The sequence below is a fragment of the Coenobita brevimanus genome, chromosome 86 (genome assembly GCF_032717465.1).
Source record: "Coenobita brevimanus isolate Jiangsu-jjx chromosome 86, ASM3271746v2, whole genome shotgun sequence".
In the NCBI taxonomy this organism is placed as follows: domain Eukaryota; kingdom Metazoa; phylum Arthropoda; class Malacostraca; order Decapoda; family Coenobitidae; genus Coenobita; species Coenobita brevimanus.
In genome coordinates this window covers 31,398,671-31,411,778 of record NC_137039.1, presented here as the reverse complement: position 1 = coordinate 31,411,778, position 13,108 = coordinate 31,398,671, and the positions used below count along the sequence as shown (strand labels likewise).

The 13,108-nt window shown below is 41.8% G+C and overlaps 1 protein-coding gene across 1 annotated transcript in view; it reads left to right on the top strand.

Annotated features, from left to right (window-relative positions):
* The window catches only part of LOC145410752 (uncharacterized), a 137,145-nt gene that overhangs the window by 76,923 nt on the left and 47,114 nt on the right, over positions 1-13,108 (top strand). Inside the window, exons 10-13 of the mRNA XM_080280855.1 lie at positions 4,446-4,628; positions 6,044-6,220; positions 8,244-8,962; positions 12,874-13,034. Of these exons, the coding sequence (XP_080136981.1) occupies positions 4,446-4,628; positions 6,044-6,220; positions 8,244-8,962; positions 12,874-13,034 (1,240 nt within the window). The remainder of the gene's footprint in view (positions 1-4,445; positions 4,629-6,043; positions 6,221-8,243; positions 8,963-12,873; positions 13,035-13,108) is intronic.

The window sequence follows — 13,108 nt, the reverse complement described above, 5'->3', positions numbered from 1 at the left end:
GCCTGTGGTTCTGCAGTCATGTTTTTGGACAAATCCTCATTATAAGACTTATTATATGTGAAATTTATTCATTATATTACATTTATCTATCTATCTATTGCCAGACGCCTCAGTCCCGTTTGGGGTGGCCACAAACAAATCGCCTCCAAGTTGCCCTGTCCCCCGCTATTTCACTGCCCTGCTCCCAACTCACACCCCCCTTTCTCATATACCTCTCCACCCCATTCCTCCATCTCAGCCTCCCCCTCCCTCTTCCCCCCTCCACCTCACTCACATACACTCTCTTCGTCAGTCTTTCACCCTCCATCCTCTCCACATGGCCAAACCACCTCAGTGTGTTCCTCATAATGCTTCCTATCACATCCACACCACAACGCTCCTTTATATCCTCATTCGTCAACCTCTCTCTCCATGTGACTCCACAGGCTGCTCTTAAATAACTCATTTCCACTGCTCTCACTCTTGACTTGTGTCCTTCCAACAACGTCTAAGCTTCACTTCCGTACATTAGAGTTGGTATCACAATATCACAATACTGTCATGTAGTAACTTTTTCACTTCCATGCTCACTTCCCTGTTTCTTATCACTGCTTTCAAAGAACCAGCAACATTTCTTCCCTGCTGTACCCTTTCAAGCACTTCACCCTCCCAACCTCCATCCTTACTCATCACACTACCCAAGTACTTAAACGTACTCACATTTTCCAATTCCTCACCATCCAACCTCGCTGTACATTCACTGACTTCACCTCTCTCAAAGACCATCACTTTACTCTTCCCTACATTCACCTTTAGATTCCGTTTCTTACACACTCTCCCAGACTCATCCACCAAGCCTTGCAGCTCCCCTTCGTCTTCACTCAACAACACAGTATCATCTGCAAACAACAGTACAGGGAGTTTCCAAACACTATCCTCTCTCACCAGGGCCACTCCAACATCCACTACCCTACCTTGTACCTCTTTTATTACCCCATCCATGTACAGATTGAACAACCATGGAGACATGACACATCCCTGTTTCAACCCAACTTTCAAAGAGAAAAATTTACTTAGTTCACCATCCACACAGGATTTGTATATTATTGTACATCCTTGCTGTCACCCACCATAGTGATATTGTGTCCCAAAGCAGAAATGCGTACATTTCCATTTCTGATTAAACGTTATTCACCGTCTTCATTGTTGTACACATTATTCACTGTCTGTTATTGTACATAATGGGCTGCTGCGTTACTCAGATTACTACAGTCAGATGCTGTTGATCATGTCTCGCAACCCTGTCTGTTTTGCTGCTGACTTGACAGCACACACTTCCATTCCCTTCCTTTACACACCATTATATAAAACTTTGATCCAAATCACTACAGGCAAACCTTGTTGGTCATTCTGCACTACCATGACTTTCACTGCTGACTTGATGACATGTTCTTCCTTGCCCTTTCCATGTATAAGTTTTTATGAAACCTTGCCCCAACTTTCTCTTCCATGCTCAATTTTCATTTCCCTGGACATCTGTGGTTCAAACTTGCATGCTTTCACTGTTTTCTGGGCTTCTTCCACCTCACTCACTCCTCTTGGAGGTATACAATTTCTTAATCATTCTCTCCTTAAGGGTGTTACATACAGTATTTCCCTGCATCTAGCCGTGGGAAGGATCCTGGTCCTACCCAGGTGAGACGCTGTCTTTCACATGGGGGTGCCGAATCCTTACACACACTATATACATACTGTACTGTTTACCTGTAGGAAGACCCCTCAGAAGCAGTTGTTTTGATGGGTCAGCTTGGCTTGACAGACTGGCGTTAAAGCGGTTGCACTCCCTATTTGCCATCTCCTTACTACATTCACTTAATCACCAGTCTAGAACTGTTAGACTTCTGGCAAATCACCTTGTCTACACATGGTCTGTAGACACTTCATCTTATTTTGAGATTGTCATTTATTCAGTTTTCCACTTGATTGGGATAGTAGATTTTAGAATTGCTGATACTTTTCCTTCATTGATTAACATATTTTATAATATCAAATATCTGTCCATTGATCAATGGAGTTCATGATTAAAGTTATCATGACCTTTGCAGAACCATGTGTCTCAGAGCTGCTGTATTAAAATAAGGATATATTAGTCTACTAATGCTCATTGAGTTTAGTTGGTTTCCTTCAGCAGAATGGAATCACCTGGTACCTGTGAGAATAAGGTGTGTGAATAAATCACAGAAAGGATGAAGCTTGTTATTTTTGTGCTTAACAGATTTCTCATCAGTGATTCATACTTATAGATTGAGATGGCTTGGACATGTTGAGGGGATGGATGATGACAGTTGGGTGTGGAAGATGAGAAGTGTGAATGTCAGGGGTAGGGTTGCGAGAGACAGAGCAAAAAATACCTGGGACGAGGTCCTAGTATGACATCAGGGATAAGGGACTGAACAGGGAGGCTGCGAGAGATCGAGCTATGTGGAGAGCTGATATTAGGTGACATTGGCTGATGCATGCAGGCATGTTGGAGCCTTTATAAACAATATGATTAATATATATTTACAGACTTTTTCCTTCAATTCGGGAGTAGGGAATTTGCCTGGGACTTCCATTCATTTGTAATTTACGTTTCCAAGTGATTCAAAGAACTGTGTTCTAGACCTTTTCACCCGACTAAATGTGGGACTTTGTCAGACTGACAAAGATACAGTCTTGTAGAACTGTCAGGTTGCCTTCATCTGCTTGTTTTCATGTCTGTATTTATAGGGTGTAGGAAGCTTGTTAACCCATGGGGAAGAAGTAAGGACCAGATAGAATGAATATTTTGAAAGCCTGGTGAATGGGAATAGAGAGGGCAGAGCCACTGTAAACATGATTTGTTTTGGGAGTGTGCAGAGAAGGAATGCAGTGCCAGGAAACATGACCCTCACACAGGTGAAGAACACTGTGAAGCGGCTGAAAAGTGGGAAATCAGTTGGGATTGATGAGATGTACGGAGAGATGATTACATGTAGTGGAGAGTGCAGAATGAAGTGCTAGTTGGAGATACGTAAGAAGGCATGGGTGAGTGAAACTGTTCCAGCAGAGTGGAAAAAGGCTGTGATTGTACCTCTGCACAAGACTAATGTTGAGCGAATTGAGTGCGAGAATAATCGTTGCCTAAGTTTATTGAATGTGGTAGGGAAGGTATATGGACGGATTATCATAGAGAAAGTAAGAAAGTTATCAGAAGTCCTGGTGAGTAATGAACAGGGTGTCTCTAGGAGTGGCAAAGGATGTGTGGATCAAGTATTTGCAGTAAGACATAATGGAGAAGGCTTGTGAGAAGGTGTTTATGGCATTCATGGATCTGGAAAAAGCACACAACAAAGTAGACAGAGAAAAATTGTGGAAGGTTTTGCACGTCTACGGTGTAGATGGTAAGCTGCTGTGTGCCGTCAAGAGTGTTTATGATGGTAGCCAAGCATGTGTAAGATTAAATAGGCATCTAAGTGAATGGTTCATGATCGGTGTGGGCATGCGACACGGTTGTGTATCGTCCCCATGGTTATTTAGTATATATATATATATGGATGGGATGATGAGAGAAGTAAAAACATGAGTAGTGAAGAGAGGGTTGGCGTTGGGAATGAGTGGTGATGGATGGAATATCTCAATTTTTTGTATGCTGGTGTTGCAGTACTACTTGCAGATACTGGACAAGAACTTGGTAGACTAATGCAGAGTTTTGCTGATTTCTGTGTGCATTATTCCTTGAGTGTTAATGTAGAAGAAAGTTGAGTGATGGTTATTGAGAGTGGTGATCTCAGTGTGATGGTACAGTGAATGGAGAGAGTTCAAATACCCGGGTAGAGTGATAGAAAAGAGAGGGAAATGTGCAAAAGAAGTGGAAAGTAGAGTGGCACTAGGAAGGAAAGTAGCTGGTGCTATAAAGGCCATGATAAGAAACAGTGGCTTGAATGTTGCAGCTACACAAGGCTTACATGAAGGAGTGTTAGTGTCATCTTGAACATATGGATGTGAGACTATGGTGTGGCATGAAAATTAAAAGTCAAAGAGCGAGAGCAATGGAGATGGGACTGCTGAGGAATATACAGTATGTGTACAAAACAATGTGATTCGTGAAAGATGTGGAGTGAGGAAGTCTGTGGACACCAGAATCGAAAAGAGTGTACCGAGATGGTATGGTCATGTGGAGAGAATGGATAATGTATTAATGTATATCTGAGCGAAATTGAAGGAGGGAGGAGGCAAAGTAGGCCAAAGAGAAGGTGAGGGATGTGGTGGATGTGTGTGTGAGGAGGAGAGGTATGAAAGTTGGTGAGACCAGGGGACTAACAAGAGATCGAGCTGGCTGGATGAATGTTTTGAGAAGTGCATGATCAGGGAGTTGGCACCCCTTTTTAACGAGGCAACCCTCAGTTGAATACCACTCTCATTTAACCAATCGGGGTATGTTGCAGCCGTTGTACCACCAGCCGACGGATACTGAGGTATACTTGGCCAATAAGCGGCAGTATGCAGGCTTCAAGCGGCGGTTGTTGGAGTACTTCAAGCGCCGCCACGCTGCAAAAACTGAGCGAGATTCCCATCTCACACACACCTACTCCAAGCTTATGACCGAGTGGCTCAAAAAAGTTGAAAAGGTGGGTACTTTCCTTATACTGTGTCCACTTTGTATCACTTTGGTCCTCAATAGGTAGGAGGATTATTCATCATTGTCATCAGGGGAAGTAGACTAATCATTTACCCATAAATGCACTGGACTACACTGACCACTGTGGGATTGGTGGTTTTATATTGCTCTTACCTGACTGTAAGTTGCCATCTCCACTTTTTTATGAATTTCGCACCTCTTTACCTTGCCATTGGTCTCCTTGTGGTGTATTGGTTAGAAACTATAATGCACATAAATGCAGTGCCCAGGGATTGATAGATTTTATTTTATTTTTCCCTTTTCTATAATGCCACAAAGTCAGTAAACAAGTTATCTAACCTTTAATATATTTGACTGCAGTAGCCTAATCTTGGGTCTGTACTGCATTCCAGAAATGTATCTTTAATTTGTTATATTTTTTTGCACCTTTTTCAACAACAACCCAGTCTGTGTTGACCTTCTACCTCTCATTTAGAGAAAGACTTTCCATCAGCCAAGTTAGGATCATATGTGTGTTCATATTGGTCATATATCGTGTGACTATTAACTCTTCCATTCCGGGCTGTTTATACTGCCGTCACCCTTTCAGTATGGGCAATTTTCCCCAAGGTGCATGTTTTCAAACATTAGTATCTCTGAAAGTATAGTAGTTAAAAACAAAAAGCCATATTACTCACCAACTCCTCCTCTTGCGAATAAAACCACCCCTAGGTCTGTAGCTGGTCACGTTGATAAGTAAGGACATGAAGAATATACATAATTTTTGGCCGCGAGGCAGGCTGTATTTGTGCGTGTGCGCATGACACTAACTTCCACTTTCTCTCTCAACATGATAACTTCTCCATTACAAGATAAACTAGACATAGTTGCATCCAAGACACACCCTGTGATACTATTACTTAGCCCTTTCCTAGTGTCCTTGGAAAGAGGCTTGGCGGGTGGGTGAGGCAAGGGTCCTCTTAAGGCAGGAATGGAATCGGGCAAGAGGCTTGAGAAAAACATTGTCCTACACCTGGCAGAGTCACAGAGACAACCGAGATATGCCTGCCTTGGGTGCTGGGAGGTTATCCCCACCCTTTGGTGACAAGATCAAGTGGCATCCTCTTCAAACTGTGGCATGAAAACACTTGCAGTTTTTGCCGTCACCTGGTGCCCCCAGTCCACCAGTTTCATGTCGGATATAACCATAACCCTGCGCTTAGGGGTTAAAGTAACATTAAATACAGTAGTGAGGCATGGTACTCTGGCAAACCTATAGTTTTACCTCAGATTGTTTCCTCTACAAATTATATATCCATGGCTAATTCTAGTACTGTAGTCACTTACAGGAGCTGTCTTGCTTGGGCGAACTGAGCTACTGCAGCTATTGCCCATTCCTTACGTTGTTATGCTTTCCTCCCGCAGATGGAGAATTCTAAAAAGCACAAGGAGAAGGTGGCCAAGAACAGAGAGCTATTTGAGAAGGTGTTCCCAGAACTGAGGAAGCAGCGGGAGGAGAAGGAGCGGTTTTCCAGAGTTGGTGCGCGAGTCAAGAGTGATGCCGAGATGGAGGAAATTATGGATGGACTTCAGGAGCAGGAGGTGGGTGGAGGGGAATGTGAGTGTTTGTGGGTGGGAGGGAGGGAGGGTCAAACGGCAGACACCACATAAGATGGTCCAGCAGTTTGAACGAACGTGAGTGTTGAGAGAATTATTTATGATCTCCCTCCCCACTCTGGACTGTATACCTCTTGAATATGTTTTTTATACCAACTTTCATCATTGTAGGCAATTTATTGTACTTTTGGAGTGCAACATTACATTAGAACTCCTCTATTCTTTATTTTTTGCTTAAAGTTTAGACACTTCCTGTTAGCTATGGAACTTTATTAGACAGTATTTAAGTATGACATCATAAACAGTGATACTCTTCGAAACTTTCGGAAAGGAAAGAAGAATACTAAACAGTAACAGGGATGATGGGAAAAATAGGAAGAGAGGAGGGGCAGACACAGAAAAACAGAAAATGATAAAGGTGCAGGAAGAAGTAGGCAGCACTACATCGTGGTTAGATGTTCGCCACCACCTAACACCTGTTCACAATGGCTTGCTACAACTGGTGTCAACAAAATAACCTTAGTGATTTTGGTATTGCATTAGTTATTTGTTAATTTTATGTATCGGAATTTAGTTGCTTTATGAAACCTGATCCCTGACATAAAATTTTCACAATTTGTTAATGAGAGCTGTCCTAACTTGTGGCTCCCAACCTAAGTAAAATATGCCCAGATTAATTTACTTTTGGCTTTTGATGGGTTAGGTTAAATTTCCTTAAAGTTTGGTTGTTAGTATAGGTTAAGCAAGGTTAGACTTGATTGGGTTAGGTTAGGTTACATTTGTTAGGTTGGGCTAATGATTAGTTTGTTAGATTAGGTAAGGTTATGTTGTGGTTATGTAAGATTAAGTTGTATTTATTATGGTAGGTGGTGGCGACCATCATCCACCCGCTTGAAGTAGTGTTGCGTACTTCTTCCTGCACCTTAATCATTCCTTTTCTGTGTCTGCTCTCCTCTCTTCCCTTGTCACCCATCTTTCCTGTCCCTTTTTATTCCTCTTCTTTCCTTTTCAGGTAGCTTTACATTGAGTGACAAGCCTAATGGTTTCCTGTAAGCCAGGAAACCATTTACAGCACTGGGTGGTAACCATATAACCAACTCACGTGGGTTTACACGTCAGTAAGTGGGTTTGGGTGGGTTAGTTCCCCTCCCCATAGAACAACTGACTCAAAGTCAAATGGTCGCCCCTTACAGGATTACGTCATCTGGCTGTAGATAGATAGAAGTTTTATTTATGTAAGGTTAGGCTAGTAACAATAAACTTGAATAGGTTTTAGTTTAGTAAGTCTCCATCATTGAGCTTGAGAAGTAAACATGCATTAGAAAATATGAATGAAAAATCAACTGGAAATAATAATTTACCACTATATAAATTAGAAAAATATGGAAAAGAACCAAGAAAAACTGAACTAGTAAGGTACTTTCGCTGCTAAAGCAAAAATGAAATTTAAAATATTTTTGTTACTGTATACTTTTTTCTTCCTCCTAATTTATTGTTATCGTACCCTTCATGTAGAAAATAATGAATGTGCATCTTGTGCTTTGATGAACCTGCAGCAGTTTGTCAGCCATCTATCTCTGATACGTCTTTCTCCTATATAGCCCCTAGGTTTTGTATTAAACTGCCATTATTCTTGAGGGAATTGACTTCTGTTGAATTTTTTAAATGGCAGTTCAAAGACTTTCTCTTTTCAAGAAGCTACAATTTGGAGACAGATGTAATGGGCAGTTGTAGGGTTTAATCCCACCACCTCACCCCACTTTTTGTTTCCCTCCTCTTATGAAGTCTGTTGTTTATGAGTGATGTCACAGTTCTTGTAATTGTAAAAGTATAAATGAGTGTCGAGCAGTGGTGAATTCCATAGGAAGAAATGGCACCTTTGAGAAAGAAAAGGTCTGATTATTATTATTAATAAATGCCACAACAAGAAGCAAAGCTTTAAGCAAGTCCAAAGTGTCCGTTGCTCACTAAGAACAGATGAACCTCAAACCATTTTGTGCACCCACAGAACGAGGACAAGAAGATGCGGGCATATGCAGTCATCCCTCCCATCTTGCTGGAGGAGCGGAGACGACGGCAGCGTTACCTCAACCAGAATGGACTGATTGAGGACCCCAGCACCGAGTATAAGGAGTATAAGAATATAAATATATGGACTGATCAAGAAAAGGACATTTTTCGTGAGAAGTACCTGCAGCATCCGAAGAACTTTGTGGTGATTGCGAGTTATCTAGAACGTAAGAGTGTGAGTGACTGCATTCAATATTATTACAGCACTAAGAAAAAAGAGAATTATAAGATGCTTGTGAAGAGACGCATTAGGCGGCCGCGGAATAAGCCCAGTCAGCCAGCGGTGGAAGTTGTAGGATTGAACACCACGGGGGTCACCACCCGGGGGTCTGTCGCTGCCCTCCGCACCCAACAACCATCCTCGGGGCGGCCGGGGCTTGGTATATGTTCGGGGTCGGGGCAGGAAGAGACTCAAATTTATTCCTCCACTGCCCCTACCCTCAGCACCACCAATGCCACAGTCACCCCTGCCACCTCTCCCTCACCTGCCCACAATGCCCCGCCCTCCTCCGACCAGCCCAACACTGCCCCTCCCTCCTCCTCATCTGCTGTGGCTAGTGACCTCACCACCACCACAACCACCACCACTACCAGCCCAGCATCAACACTCTCCAGTAAAGAAGTTCAGGAGAAGGATAAGGAGAATCTTTCTGTCAAGTAAGTATGGTAAACTTGACTGTGAAGATCAAATGATTTACTGTATGTACTGGTTCTTCATATTTTCATCATTGCTTTATCTCTTGTGCCTTGCTTCCATTTGAAGAATCATCTACAGAGTATCCTTTCTCATTAAAGTTCAAGTAGAGGAGATTACTTGTGCTATGTATCGCATTTATGCATTGAGTGAAAATTCTGTGCCATTCACTGCCCATGGCAAAATCACCAGCTGTCCTGCTGATGGGTAATTCCATTTCATCATTGTCATATCACCCTGACCTGATTCCAGCTGAAGTGATGTGGTGGTGTAGGATCGAGAAACAAAGATTGAGAAAGCTTAAACAAAGGATTATCAAAGAGCATGGCCAGTGAAATGAGCCACATAGTCATGTGCACTTCATTCCGGCCTTTACGATCTTGGTTCATCCTTGCAGACAAAAATTGTTTAAATAAAGAAGCACTTCATGTACACTTGTGGGATTGGCATTGTGTTGACTAGCCATCATGTGAAAAGGAATGTAACCCTCATTATGTGCCCTCCATATGTACTTCACCATCTTTTTTGATCACTTGTCAATTTCTTTATCATCCTTTGCTTCAGTACTTGGCTTTCTTGTCTGGTGATCCATCCATGTTTGTGGGGGATAATGGCATATTTGATGCTGCCTATGATCTCCAGTCTTTCAAATGTATTGTGTCCAGGCATTTCGAAGTGGATGGATCTTGAATTTGGCTCTCGGTTGTCCTGATTTTTCTTTTAGAGGGAACAATCTTGCAAGTGGCCTTTAGTTCCTTCTTTCTTAAAAAAGAAAAAAAAAAAAGTAGCATCTAAAAAAACAGCCCCTGCAGTTCTAATATAGTGTAATGTGATTGTGTAAAAAGGGAGGGGTGCCCAAAACATCATTAGATGCAAGTAGCTACTTGTTTAAAGTATTTTGAGATAATTTATCAATTTACAAGTAGTTGAAGCTGTGAAGAAAGGGGGACTTTGTTTATTTTCGTGACCACTTGCTTCTACTTTTTTTCACCTGCACCCTTTACACCACATCATTTATGTCATCTTTCACTCTCACTATGATGATACTCTTTTACCCTCTTGTCAAGAGACTTCTCAGCTCCACATCTCGTTTATGTTCTTACCATGTTTAGCCAATGCTTTCCATACACACTGGTACCGGTACCTTTACCTCTACCTCATAATAGTCCCACCTCCACTGCATATTCTTGACTTTTTGTCATGCTGTACCAAGGTCTCATGTGGATTTACAAAGTGAGCATTAACACACTTTCATGAAATTATCTTGCAGCTTCCATTCTTAGTTTAAGTTTTTCATTCATTCATCATCTTAATCCAGTGTTGTCCCATGAGCAGCATAGGAGCCCGGGGCTAGTGAAGTAGGTCGTGACATTTAAAATGAAAGTGACCAGCCTTACTCATCCCTGAGTGACATTTCGTGAGCAATAAGCCCCAGTCACCCCTTGCATTTAAACCTGCACTGGCTCAATCTGATTGGAGCGCCTTAATTACCCACTAAGCCACCAGGTGCCATAATTTGGTTATATGGTTAACACCCAGCATAGGAAATGGTTTCCTGGTGTACAGAAACCATTTGGGTTGTCACTTTGTAGAGTCACCTGTAGACAAAGAAAAAGAAAGAATGCAGGAAAGAAAGACAGAAGAGAAAAGAAGAGAGGAAAGGGCAGGCACCTGAAAGCAGCACTCATATCAAGAAATTTTTAGTGCCAGCCACCATTCTTTTTTAGCTGCTCTAAAAATTTTAATGAGTAATTTGCCTCTGGTATCTGTTACTGCCTTGCGGTTCTTAAGCTGTCGCTGATTTACCTTTCTGTTTACCTGCACATATTGCAACTATTTTTCTTGACAGCCATAATTTTACTCTCGGCTACATTTACTTTTAAATTACACAGCACACATTCCCAAAATGCTGAACCAGCTTGCTAAGATTCTGTTCTCAAAAAGCAAGTAGCACAGCATCATCTTTGTAGGTTACAGCAAATTTGAACTATATCCCCTTTACAAGACTTAGCTAGTTTTGCCCCTTTGCATCTTGTACCTCCATCCATTCAGTATACTTTAGACTGAACAGCCATGGTAACATGCTCCCATTACTCCAGCAGTGATATTGAACAGCCATGGTAACATCATGCACTCATTACTCCAGCATTGATACTGAATCATTCATTTAAACATTCATCCACTCTCATACACATTTCTCCTCTCGCATGAAACCTGCATAGCAGTCAACAGGTTTCCCTTACACCATATGATTAACACACACACACACACACACACAATAAAATACCACTTTTCACTATCCATTTTGCATGTTATGCTTTTTCCTAATTAATAAGTGCTATTGTTTAAATTTTGTACACCCAGATTCCATGTAATTAAAGCTAACTTTTCATTATTGTCATACAGTGTACTGGTACCTGTTTGCCCTGTACAACTGTAACCCTCTTTCTGTGATCATAGTCTTTTAAAAACCCTAATTTGCTCATAAGTGACAAAGAAACTATAAAAGTAGGAGAACTATCAGACAGTTTGCCTATTGAAGTTGGCCACACCATCATCCAGGTCTTCACAATCTTGTCTCCATCTCACATACCTTCATGTTAAAAATTATTGTATTGTACTCATTCCTTTCAAACACACATTACTTTGCAGGTAGTTTCTCCATGCATTCGCTTTTGAGATCGCCACCATTTGTAGGGCACTCTTTCTTCTCCATAGTTATAAACTTAAGTCCAACTTCACACCTTCACATGCGGTGGGGAAAATAGAGGACTAGAGCAACTGAGCAAGGCTATGTTATCTCTGAAGGAACAGCAGACTGACTGATGGCATGGACATCTTTATATTATGGCATCTTTGGTGTGCTTGACAATCTTGAGTCATTTCCCTGCTCTGGCATGGTGATTTCAATGCAGGAACCCAGTCCGTGTTCTTTGGTCTGCCTTTTGGCACTTTTCCCTCCACATTTATACCTGTGACCCACCAAAACCATTTGTCATCACTTCACTAAGTCTGTCCAAGCCATCTCAACCCATCAGTTTGCATTACCTTTCTATTCTTTTCCAAATCTTTCATATAGCACACTGTCCTCAGTTGGCACTCAGTGAGGCCCTATTAAACCATCTCAACATTCTCATTTCTGCACAGCCCAGTCTGTTGGAATCCTCTTTAACCCCTAAAGACAGCAAATCTCCCACCCTGACTATCCCCCCAGTTGCATTACTGGTCTGATTTTTCAACTTTCACCAAGGTGAATTTTGGTCTTTGCAGATTTCAAGAGCTTGAATTCACACACCTGTAAATGTATATTTCACTCACATGTCTGGTTTCTGCAGTATCAACTGACAAAAAAGAAAAAAAAAAGAAAAAATCACCCCTCGTGGAAGTAGGAATATTTTGGAAAATGCGTTATTTTTGCTAAAAAAAAAAACCTTGCCAAATAACCTTTCAGAAATCATTAAAAACAAAATGAAATATGTGCCTAGGCTTGAAAGTAGGTGAAAGAATGAGCATGGGAAAAAATATAGGCCTACCGGATATACAGTATATATTCAGCCTGTGAGCGATCATCAGTATTAGGACACTACGTAGCAGGACCCAAAACTTGACTACCATCGGACAACCACCACCAGATCTCTTTGTTTCGATTGGCTAGATACTATTTACGTCATCAGTGAGGCAGGTTTATGGCTTTCCAGTTTTCTGTAGCCTGTCTACAGTCGGTAGTATTAGGACTTTACGTAGTAGGACCTGAAACTGACGACCGCCAGACATCGGTCATTAGGGGTTAAAATCAGACTACGGCATCATGTTTTGTTAGTTATTGTTTTTTTTCCCTGCCTCCAAATTAACTTGTCTTTACTTTTCCTTCCAGTGACAACAAAAGTGGTATAGGGGGAGGTGGAGGAGGAGTTTTAGCAGACAAGCAGCAACAGCAGTCAGGGGTGGGGGTTCGTAGGGAACATGTACGCAAAGACAAAGACAAGAGTAAAGACGCGCAGGACTCCAGTGATGAAGACAATGCGGCCGAACATGGTGAGTACCCATAATGATCATCTCCAAAACCCTTCTTCTTCATGGGAGCCTGTGTTAGATTATCTTTGTGTGAT